The sequence below is a fragment of the Plutella xylostella genome, chromosome 14 (assembly GCF_932276165.1).
Source record: "Plutella xylostella chromosome 14, ilPluXylo3.1, whole genome shotgun sequence".
In the NCBI taxonomy this organism is placed as follows: domain Eukaryota; kingdom Metazoa; phylum Arthropoda; class Insecta; order Lepidoptera; family Plutellidae; genus Plutella; species Plutella xylostella.
Window position 1 is genome coordinate 119,975 of NC_063994.1, and position 18,598 is coordinate 138,572.

Consider the following 18,598-nt stretch of genomic DNA (forward strand, 5'->3'; position numbering starts at 1 on the left):
GAGTAAAGTACTCCCATCTTCCGTGATCTTCCATACTCGGTACCGTGGTATAATCATGTACCCTATCCCTATACTATAAAGTTAAGTTTATTACTTCTATGCCCCATATATTAACATGTTGACTTCTTACACTTATTTTCATAATATTATGAATCTTCACTGGGCGGTTCTAGTTATTATTCTGTGAATGGGCATTTGGGACATACAGCTGAACTTTAAAGTCCTGTAAATATATGAGGGGCGCTGCTATCTTTCATAATCATGGAAGTAATAGGTACTTATAAGTTCCTGTTCATAATCAATTCATAATACCTACAAGGTACAACTTATAGGTAGTTTGATTGTAATCTACCTGCCAAAGCCATAGAACGACGCGGACCCGGGTACTCAATGGCTAAATCTGACCATACAATCAGCTGATAATAGACTCGGTGGTAGGTAGATACAGATGTAGGATACATTGTACCTCCTCTTTGTAAGAAAGTACCTATAGTACCAAGTAGTAATAAATATGAACACTAATTCAGTCATACTGGCAGGCATAAACATTAAACTGTACTACCACAAAAAACTTTAAACACTATTTAACAAGTGTTTAAAACGAAATTTGACAGATTTCGTAGGCGTTTGACAGCGCTAAACATCTGTTAAATAAGTTTTTGTGGTAAGGCCCTATAATTTTTACCCTGTAAAACCCATAGTCCTTCATTCATTTCTCATCTTCATCACAAGACATGATTCACATGTGTAGATGTAGAGAAAATAAGATTAGGTACTTACCAAATAATTTAAGTACTGGGAATCAAAGTTTCTAAAGAAAACACAGATTTAGGTTCTTTACATTTAATTATTAATATATAATTCTATATTTACAAAACTCATTTTTTATTATATAACGCTTCACACACACGCCGCGCACTTACACCAAGAAGTGAGGGCACTCACGCAAACAAAGAAAACATGTATGTACTTACTGTCAGCTTCACAGCTATACACTTTTGTACCTTGTCTAACTTACAAATCACCATTGACGGTTTGTCATGGTTTGTGAGTAAAAGTGTATATAGCTACTAATGAATCTGACCGTATAAAGGTACAACACTACAACCCGAGTGAGTCAACTAGGCATCAGCCGACGACAAGTACCATCATCGTATTCATGTTGTCTAGCTGGGAGGTGCCCTTGAACCGTGGCTCTTGCCCGCAAATGCTAGTTAGCTCCCGGGTAGGAGGCTCGTCTGCCTGCTGGTTTCAATAATCATATAAGTGAAAAAAGTGGTTGCTAATGTTAGCAAATTGATTGGAAAATCTATGAACCATTCATTATAAAATTATATGGGCTGCACAAAGTACATGCAGCGCGAGCGCAGCAAGATTCTGATGTTTTATGAGTAGTTCCCTGGGGACGGATAATAAAAAATACATTTTATCTTGTCCTATTCTAGCGTCTTCAAAGTTTTTGGTCAAATCATTAAGTAGGTGCAAAGTAGGTGCGTATAACATTAAACTCAAACTCAGACATACCCAATCTGAATAAACGAACAAATTGCGTTATTAATTAAATTACTTACAACACAGGTAGGAAACGTTGCATCTTTACACGTATCACCATTCACACACAGTATCAATGAAATCCTCTCAGTAACACAAAACCACTCCTAAACAGATTCCTTCACGTCTTGCGTCACTTTTACCCTTATTACAAACACTCCTGAACAAGTCCCGAGAGAAAACACCGCGGCCGGAGTAATCCCAGCTTACAAAAAAATCCGTGGTAAAACCTCTAGGGCTGTCACTCGCGGTAGGTGCACGTGAGTATGTAGAAGTGCTCGTCATCGGCCATGGTCATGCGGCTCAGGTACTTGGTGAACCCTGCCGCGCCCGCGTCGCAGTAGACCAGGTTCAGTGCGTTGTTGACAGGCGGCAACGTGACGAGGGCGGGCGCGGCGGCCGCGTCGTCCTCGGGCGCGAGGTATGTGGTGGCGCCGCCGGACAGCGCCCGCTCCGGCACGCCCAGGTACATCACCACCTCGAGGCGGGCTTCCAGGTACTGCTCGCGCGGCGGCAGCAGCTAGGGAGACAGGGGGAATTAGTATTAGTTTAGAATAAGTAACGAGGATTAGAAATATTAAATAAATTACTATAGCTGTTATGTAGTCAGCGAGATTCGTTTCGCCCTAAAATGATTCCCGTGAAGGCCTGCCGTCCCTCAGCATTTTTCTCATATTCAATAACCTTAACCAATCAAAACGAAATAAATTCTGTGGCTCCTGTTCTATCTCCATTTTGCGTCCTTTTCTACGATCACTTCTCCAGATTCTCCCCTTTCAGACTGACAATTACATATTGGCAGTTGCCAAATCCATACATTTTCATTGTTGGTTTACAAGTGAAAATTTACTTTTCACATTTAAGGGCCCGTACAGGGTGACGTGCCCCGCCAAATTTGGGTTTTCAATGCTCTTCACACAGCACACGCAGTGACACGCACACATGTAAGTTTGCACAGTGGGTCATAAACTTTTACTCGCCAACATTATTGACAATTATTTTCAAGTAGTGATTTGAGGGTAAGTATAATTTTTAATTACACTGGTAAGCACCAGGAAAGAGTAGAAATTAATAGGGGTGCCACTTTTCTCCATACTCGGATCCCGATTAGCTTTCTAAACAAATGTAGTATTTACTTACTTGTAGAAAGGTAACTACAGGTATTAAAGTGTAGATACTAAGGGTATACTAAGCCGAAAGGGGATGACTCAACTCAAGGGGTCATTCTGAACAACTTTTGTTCTACGAGTTTTGCAAATTCGCGAAAAAAAATATTCGTTTTCCATGGTAAAAAGTCACGTGTCATCAAAGTTTCTATGAAAAAGGTTTTTTTTTTGTTAATTTTTAAAACTCGTAGAACAAAAGTCCAGAATGACCCCCTGTCTCACTTGTTTTTACCCGACTGCCGAAGGAGGAGGGTAATATTTTTCGATTGAATGTTTGTAAGTATATTTTTTGGTAGCAGAATAATATTTTTTCTTATTTTTAGGGTTTCGTACCTCAAAAGGAAAAAAAGCAACCGTTATAAGATCTCTTTGTTGTCCGTCTGTCTGACTGACTGTCTGTCACCGCCCTTTTTCTCAGAAACGGGTAAAGATATCAAGCTGATATTTCGCATAGATATGGGGAGTACCCCAAAAAAATATTGGGGTACTCCCTCTCCCATACAAGTAAATTGGGGCTGATATTTTTTCCGGTTATTTTGATGGTGTAGGTAGGGTATCGTTGAATTGGTCTTTTAATATAATAGGTATAAAAAAAGGTTAAAATATAATTATTTCGCTTTTACCCTTAAATTTGGGGACCACACCATAGACAAATCCTAATTAAAAAATGATTTCAATAGATGGCGTGTTTTTATGTTGGGTAACTCAGAATAAGAAGTGATGATATCTCAGAATAATAATGGTTAATGGTGCTATTCCGCTGAGCACCGAAACCGGTGGGACACAAGTGAAAAGTGGCGGTTCCGCTCATCTCGCATAATCTTTATTGACCAAAACTCATTTCGCATAACTCGTATGGTCTAAACTTTTTTGGCCGAACCATCACTTTGCCAAGAATTATGTGGCATAAGGCTCGTTTCGTCTAAAACTCTTTAGGCACAATCTTTAAACACCTAAGTTTCGTTTGCTCAAATGTATGTTCGTCTATACCTATGTATAATCTTGTTTCTCCTAATGTTATCTTAATAAATAATATATTAAGTATGTAGTAAATGTACAAATTGTGGTATTTTTTCTCATACATCCCGAAAATCACGATATTGAATGATTAAAAAATCGAAAGTTAACGAGCAATACAACATACATTTATAATACACATACAATAATTATTACAAACCCCATGAGATCGAAACCTAAAGATAGGTGCGACGACGAGCAAAGCGAGGAGGAGCGTGTTTGGTGCACATGTTCATCAAAACCAAAGCGGAGCGCAGCGAAGCGGAGCGGAGCGTTTTCCAAACAGCGGAAACAATACAAGGCACCAGTTTGCGCTATAGACAGACGCTCCGTCAAAGTTAAAGCCAAACAAATATTATTACTTTGTATAAACCTATTATTAGGCAGATTAGGCTATTCAAGATTTGGCCATACCATTATTAGGCTAAACAAGATAATGCGAAATAACTTTTTACTAATCGAGATTTATGCCATACGATTTTCGGCGAAACGAGACTTTGACCAAACGTTACTATGCAATACGATATTAGGCAAATAAATCTTGGGTCAAAAAAGGTAGAACCGAAAAGTGGTCATGACAATGCACTAGGGTAGACCCTGCTCCTATTTGTGATTTGTGTGCGAGGATGGAAACTTAGAATATTTTCTTGATTTTTTTATTATTGATGCAATAACATATAGTATTTTTTCTGAGTTACCAACCGAAGTCACCCCGTGACAGGGTGACTAGATAGGTACTTCTGCAAATTACGCCATCTATCGTTGGTTTTTTTAGTAACTACTGTCTATAGAAGAAATTCCGTCATTATCAATTTTACGTTACGAATGAATTTAGTAAACCCAGTAAACCTAACTAATCCAGAGGAAACCTAAAATATCTTTCTGTCTCTCTGAAAAACATACTAAACTCGATGCTTTTAGCTATTAACATCTTTGAAATAAAATTCAGTCACCAGCACCTTGTTACTGCCCTCATCAGATCCTCACGAGACCATTCCTCAACCAGTACCATGAGACTGTGTTTTTGATGAATCCTAACCTAATGTTCCTACGTATTGTCATCACTTAGATCCATTCTCTATATTCCTGCTCCTCATCGGACCTTTACGAGACTGTAATGTCACGCGAGAACATTGCCCACTATCTAAATTAATTTAATGTATTGAATATAGTGTAAGAATTATGCTTCCTCAATTTCAAATCAAATTATGTTGGTGTCATAAAAGTTGAAAAAGTGCAATGACAACCAATGTGCAGTGATTTTGTATCTGTACACGAAAAGATCGCGAGCTGTCAGTGCTGCCTAAACCGACGTGACCCTTCTTTGGAGGCCAGCGGCCGACTGAGTCAAACGTCGCTTGTGTTTATGATTTTATAACACAGAAAGCCGCCATAGATATTTGTATGAAGATTTGAGGGAAAAAAATTGCCCAAGTTTGTTATTAATTTACACAAAATAGGTGTGTGTTTATTTAAAAACAAGGTATTTAGCGCCTAGTCCAAGCATTTATCTTTATAATTTGATAAGAATCATATGAAAATTCTTTATAATTACGACACAGTTGTTACAATACGGGAGTGTGATTTACTGGTTTTTCGAAATTAATTTACAATTATCCATAAGCATTTACTTAAATTCGAATGATTCAGCACCTAGCTAGACTCTTCGGCTACCTGTGTGATTTTTTTCAAGGCTGTAGAGCATCATTTACTATATAATTCTATGACAATGCCAACCCTCGATTCCCTATTGCAGACCCTTAATGACTCTTGCAATATTTGACAGCGTATAAGCAGCTGCACTCACGGTGAAGTCCCCGGGGCGCCAGCGCTGCAGCTCGAGGCGCTCGTAGCTGGCCAGCGCCAGGTCCGTGCAGTCGCACAGCAGCCGCAGGAACGGCGCCGAGCCCATCATCAGCAGCAGGGCGGCCGCGGGGTGCGCGGGGGGCGCGGGGGACTCGCCGGGGGGGGCGTCGGGGCGCGGGGAGGGGGGCACCAGCCGCCGGTAGTGGCGCTGGTTGGACGGGCCGCACCACTCCCACGTCAGGTCTGGTGAGATAAAATTAATATGAAGAATTATTGAAAAATAAAAACTTGCAGATAAGGAACATTGTACAAAAGGTGACCTTATAGCTAAAAGGTAATGAATTATTTCTTTGAAACACTGACAAGAACAAAATATATAGGCAACAATTAATAAAATTAAATAAAAATCAATTATAACATAGAGGTTGCTGTCCAGAACGTCAAAAAGGCACCAGCTCAGCATGTACTGTAGACAATAAGGCCGCAGCCCTGGTTCCATCTCCTACTAACTGTACTTCTTCATTACCGCGATGTAGGACTTATAACGCTTCACAGCCATCTGTCGGTAGTCTCCGGCACCACGTTAGCCACAGCGCTGACGATGACGTCACAAGTGGTACCTGGAGCCTGCAGCGCGTGCACAAGCTGCTGGTACTGGGCGGGCTGCAGGAAGCGGCGCAGACACACCTCGGAGCGCGCCTCCACCTGCGCCTGCACGGCGGCGCGCGCGCGGGGCGACATGTACGCGGCTGACACCCACTCGGGGAGCACGAACTGGAGGGGACAGACGCATGGTTAATAAATAAAGAATTACTTCAGTAGCTTCATAGGTAGCTAAAGACTCTTGTAGCTTCTCAAACTCACAAACCGCCTACGCCTATTCATTAAAAGTATTAATTGACTAATGTAGCTGACCGTACAGACATACAGACGTAAGCTTCATAAACATAATTTGAAGATATTAAAGTTTGCTGCTACTCGGCGCCGGAATGATTTCAAATATAACTGAAATGATTCTAGAATAGAATAGATGTGATAAATTATGTACGACCAAGTATACTCTTAATCTAGTAAACTCTTATTTATATTTTAAAACTGACCGGCTCAGAGTGTGGCTTGCAGGGTATGACGGGCGGCGGCGGCGGCGCGGGCGGCGCGGGGTCCGCCTCGGCGGGCGCGGGGCCGTGGAACCAGCCGTTGATGGACAGACGAGGCAGCTCCAACGACACCACCTCGCCCACCTATGGGGAACAGTAGTAGAAATAAGACATGAAAGTTTGTGTCGGAAAGTGGTAAATGGGTAAGCGTGACTTACAACCTTGCAACCCTGCAGACTTGGAAAAGTTTGTGTTCCTAAAAGTTGTCCCTGAGATATACTAATATGCATAAGTGTCCAGCAGAGGACTATGGTGATTAAGTTAGTAGGAGACTGTTTCTGAAATATGGGTGTACAATTCCTGGCTGATGATGAGAGAAGCCAGTTCCCGTACCTATACTACGTCTGGTACCGACCTTGTGAGTGTGATGATAGCTGATGATGTACCGACCTGGTGGAAGGAGGCGGGCGACACGGGGAACAGCGCCAGCATGTTGTTGCGCGGACACACCACGCGGCGCGCGGCGGCCGGCGCGCCCGCGCTGTCTGTGCCCAGCAGCTGCAGCGCGCCGCCCATGTGCGCAGACCAGCCCTGGATGTCCTCGATCTCTATCTGTAGTGGACGGGTTGTGTGGGTTACATCGCTGGCTCAATGTGCTCTACGATTCTAATATATCTACAGTTATGGAAGATGCAATATTCATTTAATCAATAAAATTTTAAATTTTCCACCAGAAAGTCCAGATTGTATTTTTTCTCTGTGGGTCCAGAGTCCAGACTGAAGGTCTTCAATATACTAACATTCGCCTTTATAGTGTCGTACTATTCTAATTTCTTCCCCATATGTCAATACACTACACTAAGCAAAGACCAAGCCTAATTTTAAGTAATTTGCCGAATTCACTATGTTAGGGTCCGTAAAGGGATCGCCTCTTTTTCTTCTGTCAATCAGACCTTCACGAGCTCGGGTTCTACTGGTTGACAGAAGATAAAGAGGCAATCCTTTTATGTTACAATTATATGAGCGGTGACCATTAGTAACACACGGCATAAAGCCACAAACAAAGATTGATTCAAGAGCAAGCCTTACCGTCTCCGCATCATCCTTATCCTCCCCGTTCCCGTTCTCACATTGTCGCACGCAGTAGCGGCCGGCGCTCGGCGTCCACGGCGCCAGGTACAGGATGAACGCCACGCGCCGGTCGCCCAGCAGGTCGTCGTGCACCAGCAGGTGGTCCCCGGGGCCGTACAGCGAGCAGGACGCGGAGACGTTGGTCAGGGTGAGCCCGGTTACTGATGATACCTGCGGCATGATGATGATCACAATAGAGAAAACTCTGCTGAAAACTGCAGTTTCATTCACTAAAGCATTCTAAGCTTCTATATGTTGTCGGAGATGTTGCAACTAAAGCAATGCAACTCTATTTCAACATAAATTTTGAGTTAAAGTGTGGTCATTGGCTGTGAGTTATTGATTTCCATTCACTAATCTATTAATTCCTATTCTTTTTTATTATGAATGCTACATTGCTTCCATAAAACACAACTTACCCAACTCATGACATCAGTCTTGAGCAGCTCGTAGATGCCTCGTATGCTGCGCTGCCACGTGAGGGTGGCAAGGTCTGCGGTCTGGTGGAACTCATACAGATCCATCTTCTTCCGCGTCCAGTCCAGTGTGTTCATGTCATCCACAATGTTGTTGATGATCTCCGGGTTGCTCAGGAAGTTGTGCAGCAGACAGAGGGGGAATGGTTCCTGCGTCAGTATGATGTCGGCTGTGCTCAGGTCTTTTTGTTCCTTCCAATGTGTTGCTAATTTTTCTATGGTTTCTTCAGCCTGAAAGTTTAATTAAGAGTTATTAAAATGTGTGGTTTGGCAGCTTTGGATGTAAGCAATGGGTCAGATTTACACATTGTACGTTAAAGTACTAGAGTTCAAATGATAAGATGCTTGATTAATTAATAATAGTTTATTTCACTTCAATATGTTATAACTAGAATGGACTGATGGTGAACAATGATAATTATTGATATGCTGGTGAGCACACGCGGCGTAATTGCTGTCCGAACGTGAACTGATGTCTTTAGGTAAAGTGTCGCCAAGCGGCGGCGGCGCGGCGGGCGCACACAAGGTGTTAGGTTGCAAATGCACCGAACATGCTCCCGACCGGGAAATGATGCTGGAAGACATTTTATAATATTTGATAGTACTTCATGATAATAATGAATGATGAGATGAATGAAATGCTTACAAGGTGATAAAACAATATTCTTAAATGTTAATGATAACTAAACTAAAGAATCGTGCACACTAAATACATGATTTTTCATAATTGGGGAGGTGGCTTTATTTTGCCTACCCTTCACTCTTTCACTAACACTACGACCGAAATTACGATTCGGTTTATGCACACTAACACTATTTTCACATGAATCACTTTTTACGGATAAAGAGACTTTTGGCGCACTACACAAATCTGCCATCTCACAAGAAGCGAGGCGGGAGCGCGCGGCAGCCGCGGCCCGGGCGGGGGGGCGCGGCGCGCTCCGGCCGGCGGCCCCTGCGCGCCGGCGGCGTCTCCACAGGAACACTGCTGCTGCCACTACCGCTGCTGACACCAGCACGTACATTATGGAGTACTGGTGTATGTCGTGACTCGATATACTCTCATTCTCGTAGCTGTTCACTACAGTTTTCATTTCTCTAATTTGTTCTCCTAGTCTGCTTAAGGTTCCATTAATTTTAGGGTCCATATTTTCATTTAAGTTTGTCTCTATTGGTGTAGAAATATTCAACACATTGTTTATTGATATACTCGGTATGTATACGTCTGCCTCTATGTTTACTACAGACTGAGCGTTCTGCTGACGCGAGTGTATCGTGATATCTCTTCGCTTTGCTATGCAAGTATGGTCGAGGGCAATTATCCCAACCTTGCTGAGTTGACGAACTGCTACTTCCTTGTCACATATGACTCTTATCGCGTATGTGTTGCAGACAAAGTATAAGTAGCTTGATGGGTTGCTTAATTGTGTCCATTTATTTCGACAGACAGTTTGGGTTGTTTTGCATTTATTGGTTAAATCGGTTTCACAGAATTGTTCATCAGAATTTAGATGGTTGAGAGTAGATGATAAATGACACCGGTATGAGCCATCTTCATATTTACATGCTAGTAATTCGCTATAGGACACTAGTATATACGAGTCCTTTCTCAAATTGACTGCTATATACTCTGACTCTGGGACAACGCTTATCATATGCTGTTCTATTTGATGAGGTAGAGGTATTATTTTGTATAGGTTGTAGTTTTCTCGGCTAATTAATGGTATGGTGATTTCGAAAATGAAGTAGTCTTCTAACATTCTGGCGCGAATATTAAGGAGTTTGTACATCTTATAAAAATCTGTTTGAATGTTATCTATAGGCAGTCTCAAATCATTTGTTAATTGGGCTGATATGGTCTGAAGTTGTTCTCTCAACTGATTGGGTGTTAACAAGTGCACATTTATTTGGCCGTGATAAATATCAGTAACTGTGTTTAAAAGAGTGTCTTGGATTCTTCGTAAGTTCTGAATCATATTGCTGACTGCTAATGCTGACAGGGTAACATCTTGCAACCGTGACATTCCTTGTATTTCTGTTTGCATTGAATTGGTGATTCCACTAAGCTGACTGATGTGCTGATTTATGATGGTATGTTGTTTGGCGATGGTTTCTTCAGTTCTCTTTAATAGGTTAAATTCGGCTTCAACTATGGAAGTTTGGTTCTTAAGTAGATAAGATAAATGATTCTCATTCCTTTGAATATGCTCTATATCTTGTTTATATTGTTCGGCGAATCGGTCATCCAATACTCCGAACAGGGAGTTTGCAACATTGCCTACGATGTTTATAATGCCTCGACGAGTCCTTGACCGTGAGAAGTGCTGATTCAACAACAACTCGTTGTAATGCTGGAGTTCGTTGGCATCGTGACCTACTTGTAATAATATCATATGACAGTAGTTTTGCTCTTGTATTTGTTTGCATGTATGATCTATATATTTTGAATATTTATTTACTGCCGTGATTGCTTCCCAATATGGTGTCATGTTATAGTAAGTGATGAGTCGCCACTCATCTCCCAGAATTTGCATTTTCCCTAATGAGTCAAAATACCATGTTCTGTTGCTTTCTAAATCTGTTATATTGTATGATGCTGATGCTGGACACAGTATATTCAGGAAACATATTAAGGCAAGTGCTATTGCCATAAAGCTGGAATGCTGAGTTGCTGCTTGCTGTTTTGTCTTGCTATGCTGGTTGCCTTGTGCCTCGCTGTCTCTGTTATTTTTTGGCAATTCATCTTGTTTATTTTCTTGATTGTGTAGGGGTAGGATTGACAACTTTAAAACAGGCCGTTTTATAAATCCATTTTTAGTTTTTAGTGTTACCACACGCACTAGGCCGTCTTTGCCTGGGTGTATTTCGGTTACACGTCCCATGGGCCACTTTCCTGCTGCTATCATGTTGTCGTCATGGATGGTTACCAGATCTCCGACTTTGATGTTCGATTTAGGTGTAAACCATTTGCTTCTCGGTGACAATGTAGTTAGATATTCATCTCTCCATCGCTGCCATATGTCTTGGAAGAGCTTAGAGATTAAATACCATCTCGTTCTGGCATCGTGTGCGGTCTCTATAATGCTTTGGCCTGGTCTTCCCGTTGAAAAATGAGCTGGTGTTAAGAAATCCAGGTTATTCGGGTCATCTGACAGGGCGCATAAGGGCCGTGAATTAAGACACGCTTCGATTTGTGCCAGCAAAGTGCTCCACTCTTCATATGTCAATCTCTGATGTCCAACCACTCTTTTCAGATGTTGCTTCAAGCTGCGAATTGATCTTTCCCATATACCACCTGCACTTGGCCAGGATGGACAGTTCCAATGCCATTGAATGTTCATGTCGGCTATGCTACCTAGTAAGGTGTCGTCGAATGTGCTTTGGATTTGGTCATATTCCTGCTGTAATAGCCTATTGGCGCCGCAAAAGTTGGTGCCGTTGTCGCTATATAAGTTCTGTATTGGGCCTCTGCGAGCATTTGCCCGACGCAGTGCTGCTAAGAAGGCCTCACTGGTCATATCTGATACTATCTCGATGTGTATGCTTTTTGTTACAAGACACTTGAAGAGCGCAATGTAGCCTTTAGTCGTCTTGATACCGCGGCCTTTATTGGCCTTGACCTCAACAAATCCTGTCATATCGACGCCTGTATGGTAGAATGCTGGTGCTGGGTTGACTCTGTATTCTGGTAAGTCCCCCATTAATTGTTTTTGCTTCAGTGGTTCCTGCTTTCTGCATGTGATACAACGACGTAATTCTTTCTTTGTGGCTCGATTTCCCTTTATAATCCAATAACGTTTACGTAAAATTGCTAATGTCAGTTGTGGTCCACCGTGATAACACAACTCATGTGCTTGATTGATAAGTAACGTTGTTAATTTGCTATCGTATGGTATTATGATGGGATGTTTCGTTTCCTCGTCGATGTTGGCGTTGCGTAGTCGGCCTCCGACTCGCATCACGCCGTCCTCGCCCACGTACGGGTTGAGACACAATAGGGTGCTGTTTGTTTGTGGATATAGTCCATTTTCCAATCTCTCGATATCCACCTGAAACTCTTTTCTTTGTATGTATTTAATTATGAGCATTTTTGCGTGATTGAGTTCCTGTAATGTTAGGTAATTTACTTTTTTGGTTGTTCTAGGTATTTTCAAACGTAGAATCCATGCCAGGCTTCTGCACATTTCTGTAAATGAGTTGTATTTTTCAAACAATCTCTCATAAATGTTAAATGATGGTGGCTCTTTTTGGACAACATTTGATTGCTTGGTAATTTTTATTTCCTGATTGGTGGAATAGTTTGCTTGTTGTTGCTCCTTGTTCAAATCAGCTGTTGTTGATAACATCGCCGGCCCATTAAACCATAGCGAATGCTCCTTTAGTTGCGATGACGTCAAGCCTCTGCTAGCCGCGTCAGCGGGATTTTCTTTCGTCTTTATGTATCTCCAACATTCGGGTCCCATGACTTTGATAATATTCACAACTCTGTTTGCCACAAATGGTTTCCATCGCTGGGGCTCTCCTTGCAGCCATCCAAGTACTGCCATAGAATCACACCAGCCAAATAGTTTTTTATGATAATTTTGTAGGCATTGTGTAACCTTTGACATAAGCCTTGATAATAATTCTGCTCCACATAGCTCCAATCTCGGAAGCGACACTGATTTTGAGTTTGGTACCAATCTGGTTTTGGCGGCAACGAGCACTACGGAAACCTGACCCTCCCTCTGTATGCGTGCATAGATAACGCAAGCATAAGCCTTAGTCGATGAGTCACAAAATCCATGCAACTCTATGACGTCATCCTGTAGACTGTTTAGCCATCTCGGAATCACGAACTCGCTTAGTGTAGCTAAATCCTTTTTTAATCTCAGCCATTCTTCCTGTGTGTCCTTGGGGACTTGATCATTCCATTGTAAATTAGGCTCTAACCACACCTTTTGAAAAAGTAATTTTAGCTTTGTTGTTACGGGTGCTATCCAACCGAGGGGGTCAAATAACCGTGATATTTCCGATAGAAGAACTCTTTTTGTTATTTTTGATGATGAGTGGTTGTGAATGTCCGTTTTAAATGTGAATGTATCATTTTCGGAGTTCCATTGGAGGCCTAGAGTTTTCGCCGTGCTTTCTGATCTGAATGTATAATTGTTGTTTTTGCTGTGTTGTTCTTGCTGAATGTCTGATAGAAGTGCGGGCTCGTTAGATGCCCACTTTCTCAGTGTGAATGATCCTGATTGAAGAAGATTATTAAGATCAGAAATAATTCGTCTCCCTTCCTCTATGTTGTGCGCGCCATGGACTAAGTCGTCCATAAAGAATGAGCTTTCTACAATTTTTGATGCTTCCGGGTAATTTTGGCGTTCATCAGCTGCTAGTTTCTTCAAGGTCATCATTGCTATATACGAAGCTGGCTTCATTCCATATGTCAAGGTCGCCAATTGATATATTTGTATTGGTTGATCACGTGACTCGCGCCAAACAATTTTCTGATATTCTTGATCTACTTCTCTCATCATAATCTGCCTGTACATCTTAGCAATATCACTGGTATACGCATAGCGATATTGTCGCCATTTCAATATAAGTCCCATGAGATCTTGTTGTAGATTGGGGCCCTTGTGCATGACGTCATTGAGGCTTAGACCAGAAGTACTTTTGCTACTTGCGTTAAATACAACTCGCACCTTCGTTGTTTCACTCTCTTTCTGAATAGCATGATGTGGGAGATAGCATCCCTTCTTCTCCCTGTCTTCTGATATTTTCATGTGATTTAATTCTTCATATTCTTTCATAAACTGTTTGTATTGCTCTGCTAGAGAATCTTGTCTTGCTAATTTACGCTCTAAGTTTCTGAATTGCGCCAAGGCGGTTTCTTTTGTTGATCCTAATTTTTCAACTTCAGCGAGCTTTAGTGGTAGCCCTACTTCATAGCGACCACTGGGTAGACGACGCGTAGTAGAATTATAAAATTCCACGCATTCTTGATCTTCGGCTGACATCTCGGTTTGATCATAGATATCTTCGATGTGCCAGAACTGCTGAATATCTTCAATTTGATTTAAAACGACGTTGCAGTGATACGAAGTAGTCACGCTGCCGCATAGAATCCACCCTAGTTGCGATAACTGAGCCAGGGGTTGCGTTTCATCGCCACGAATGATTCCGTCCATCATGATTAATGAATAAATTTCCGCACCTAATAAAATGTCAACAGGGCGGCTGACATAGAATTCGGGATCTGCTAAATTGATATCTGATATATGGCTCCATGCTGGTTTGCTGAATGTTTTTTGCGGAAGATTTTTAATCAAATTATTCATTATCATTACCCTTGCATTAAAAACAAAGTCACTGTGTAATGATTGGCAAGTTATGTCGAGCATCCCCTTGCAATTGTTCTCCTTTTCTCCTATTCCAAATATAACTCCGTTGCATGATTGACGTTTTATACCTAGTTGCTGTGCTGCGCGTTCACTTATCAAGGAAATTTGGGAACCCTGATCTATTAAGGCTCGCATAATGTGTTGATTTCCATCCCTTGAAGTCACCTTAATTAATGCTGTAGTTAGTAAAATTTCCGACGCATCACCCTGTGACTGTGACACATGGGAATTATTATTTCTGTTATTTGCTACTCTAGTTACTGGCGGCGGCATTTCCTGGGATTTCTGCTTTGCTAAGGCGTCATGTAGCAACGTGTTATGCTTATTGTTACATGCCCGGCATGTTTTTGTCGAAATGCACTTTTTACCGCGATGGTCATACAGGCAATTTATGCAAAGTTGATGATTGTTCAGTGTCTTTAATTTGATATCGTTAGGCATGTTCAGAAACCTGTCGCACATGAACAAACCGTGTTCGGCTTCACAAAGCGGACACTTGATGCTTGTTGATGCGTGGGAATACTTGAAAAATGGTTTGCCCACGTTTTCGTTGTTGCCGTTCCTGGGAACGAATGCTTTTCTTGGGCTTGAAGTTGCCGAAAATTTCTGAGTAGGTACTTGATGAGGAAGTGGCTGTTGTTGAGTGTTGCTGCTTTTTGGTGAGCATTCCTGCCTTCTACGCGCTGATTCCATCGTGATAAATTTAAGTTCCAAGAAATCTAGGAAATCCTGTAGAATTGGTAGTTCTCGCGAGTTGCCTAATGATTCGACGTATTCGCCGTATGTAATGCTATCTAGTTTTTGCGATAGGAGATGCACAAGGAGAGGATCCCAAGTACTTATGTCCACGCCTTGATTCTTAATAGCATGGAGGCTTTCCACGGTGATGTCATGTAACTTTTTAATTTGGTTACATGCTGGCGTTTGCATGTTGGGTAAATTCAGAAGAGTGTTGACATGTGAGGTAAAAATTAACTTCTTATTTTCGTAACGGTGGTCTAAAATTTTCCAACAGATGCTGTAATTTTCTGAGCTGATTGATAAATGCTGAATGAGTCGCTCGGCGTCGCCTTTCACTTTGCTTTTTAAGAACTGCATCTTTTGTGCACTTGATAACGATGGATTTTTATGTATGGTTTCTAAAAATAGATCTCGAAATGACACCCATTGCTGATAACTGCCCGTGAAGACTGGTAATTCTATTGTAGGTGTAGACTTTTCAATGTGTGAAACTGACCACATCTTAGAATTTAGCGCCTTTTTGATACGATTATATGTTGACTCATGTCTGCTAAACATACTTTCATATGCGTCGTCCTCCTCACCTTCCAATGCGTCGATGATGTCCCAGTGAAGAGAGTCAATCACCGTCCACCGGCTGTCCAGAGACTTCAATAAATCCTGAAACTCCCATTTCTCGGAAACCGATTCGATGTTTATAGTATTAACCGTTCTGATAAATGCTTTGAAATTAACTGTCTGCTTACGGAGTAAGTCGTCGAGTTTGCTGTTAGTCCCTCTCGACTTATACTGTACCGCTGGTTGTGCTGCAGGCTCCACTGCCTGCTGCTGCGTGACTGATATCTGCTGCTGTGCTGATGTCCCAGGTTGGGGTTTTCCGGGAGGTTGCTTAGTCTGCTGCTGCTGTGCTGGTTGCTGACCTGCTGCTGTCCTGCCGGCGCTTGATTTGATCTCACCTTCCAAGTTTTCGATGTATGCTTTGATATCACGGTAGAGTTTCTTTGTTAATTCGAACTCACCTTTTTGAAAGTAGTGATGCTCCATAGACTCATATGGAAGGAGCTTTTTGTTATTGGCGTCATACTCCGACCATAATAAATCTAACATTTCCATTTTCCGCCTACAGTTGTCGACAGTCCGCCTATCGGCAGGGTCTTTTTTCATATTAGAGAGAAGCTTGGTCATGGCTTCGAAGATGTTCTTTTGACTCTCGTAGAGAGAATCCATTGCTGTATCCATGCTCATGGTTGATAAGGTATAGTAAGGGTAGATCTTACTTGATTACTGCTGCTGCTGATGCTGAGTGCAAGCTTGCGTCACACGCAAAGCCTTGCTATCTGTAGTTGATAAGCGAGGAGTATCCTCACTGAAATCCAATCTGCTAGGTTCACCACCACTTCACTGGTTCACACAAGTCACACGCGAGTCAAGATTCCGAGTTACCGACACCGACGCGCGTGATCCTCGAGAGGTTTCGAAGGACCAAAAATGTACGTTAAAGTACTAGAGTTCAAATGATAAGATGCTTGATTAATTAATAATAGTTTATTTCACTTCAATATGTTATAACTAGAATGGACTGATGGTGAACAATGATAATTATTGATATGCTGGTGAGCACACGCGGCGTAATTGCTGTCCGAACGTGAACTGATGTCTTTAGGTAAAGTGTCGCCAAGCGGCGGCGGCGCGGCGGGCGCACACAAGGTGTTAGGTTGCAAATGCACCGAACACACATTTTATTGGATGTAAGTATGCTTCTGAAATAGTAAGTACCATACTAGGAAAATTGCATGGTAGGAAGGTACAGTATCCAATATATCAGTATCATATTTTTTTTTTTTTTTTTTTTTCTTAATGCATATCTGCCATCAGCTTGTTAAGCCTTTATCAGATGTGATGACTTCATGACGATGGGGAAGAGTTGTCCACTGACAACACCTTCACTTTAAATATGCGAGTATCACTTAATGTTGAGCAAGTTAGGACGCTTCAAGCGTACAACATCTTTTTCTGTGTTTAAAAGTTCTATTGCCAGTGGGTTTATGTGCCTTTCAAGGCAGGCTTTGTAGCTTTTTATACGATTTTCGATCTCCTCTTTTACTGTTGTCACTTCCAGGTACTCATGGATTTCTTCATTTTTTGTAAACCATGGAGCAGCACATATGTTTCTGAGCACTTTATTTTGAAATCTTTGTATGATTTGTATGTTACTTGCTCAGGCGGACCCCCAGAGTTCGCTTGCATAAGTCCAGATTGGCTTGAGTACACTGTTGTAGACAAGAATTTTGTTTGAGAGGGACAGTCTTGAGGTCCTATTTAGCATCCAGTGCAAGTTTCTGTATCGGATTTTCAGAGCGTCTCTTTTTGCAAGGATATGCGTCTTCCAGTAGAGACCACGATCCAGGTGGCATCCCAAGTATTTGACACTGGCCGATCAGTATCATATTACTTACCTTAATTTTAGGGTTGAGTATGGGGTCTTCGGTCCGGTTGGCCCGCAGGTTGAGCTGCGCCGCCCCCGCCGCCCGCGCGCCCCCCGCGGCCCCCGCCGGGTCCGGCAGCACCACCGAGTCGTCCTCCCACGCCGACTCCGAGTCCGAGCTGTACTCCGACGACGACGACGTCGACGAGTACTCGTCTGCAACAACACACAGGCGGTAAACAAACACCCGACCGTTTGAATTTCCCGCTCAATTTAGCAAAAGATGCGAGCGGCGTTCTCACCTCCGCGGATGCGCTTGACTTCGTCGGCGGAGGCCTGGTACGAGGTGACGGCGCAGATGTCCGAGTCGTCGGTGTCTGTGTCGGAGATCTCGATGACGGTGGTCGCGGGCCGCTTGGCGGGCGGCCGCGGCCCGTCCGTGGACGACGCGACGCCGTCGCCGCCGGCCTCGCCCGTTTTGTTCACCAAATCGGCACTCGACGACACTTCATCACTTTCCTGCTTCGGTGAACTCATTTTGAACGCTGAAACACTACATAATACGAAAGAAAAACAAAAGGAAACCGAAACGACGCGGTATCTAACCTCAAAATAGGTTGACGTTTACGAAAGTCAAAAACAATGTTGCCAGATGAAATAATAATATTAAAAAACTAAAACACGTCTTTTCTCCCTCTTCCACTTGTTCTTCTACCATAAGTATAGCTTCATTTCAGAGGCCCAAAAGATCTAGTTTCTATAGCTAGCCGTTAAACCATATTTTCCAAGGGATCCAAGGGCCAAG

At 42.4% G+C, this 18,598-nt stretch overlaps 1 protein-coding gene across 1 annotated transcript; it reads right to left on the minus strand.

Annotated features, from left to right (window-relative positions):
* Positions 1-832: 832 nt before the first annotated feature.
* On the minus strand, positions 833-18,444 carry LOC105383673 (prolyl 3-hydroxylase sudestada1). Its single transcript, XM_038120552.2, has 9 exons — positions 18,096-18,444; positions 17,825-18,009; positions 8,188-8,475; positions 7,727-7,939; positions 7,088-7,249; positions 6,641-6,781; positions 6,161-6,314; positions 5,542-5,783; positions 833-2,071 (listed from the first exon to the last, which is right to left on the minus strand). Exons 1-9 carry the CDS (start codon positions 18,328-18,330, stop codon positions 1,793-1,795), a joined length of 1,899 nt encoding a protein of 632 aa, XP_037976480.2. The 5' UTR covers positions 18,331-18,444; the 3' UTR covers positions 833-1,792.
* Between the last annotated feature and the right edge of the window lie 154 nt (positions 18,445-18,598).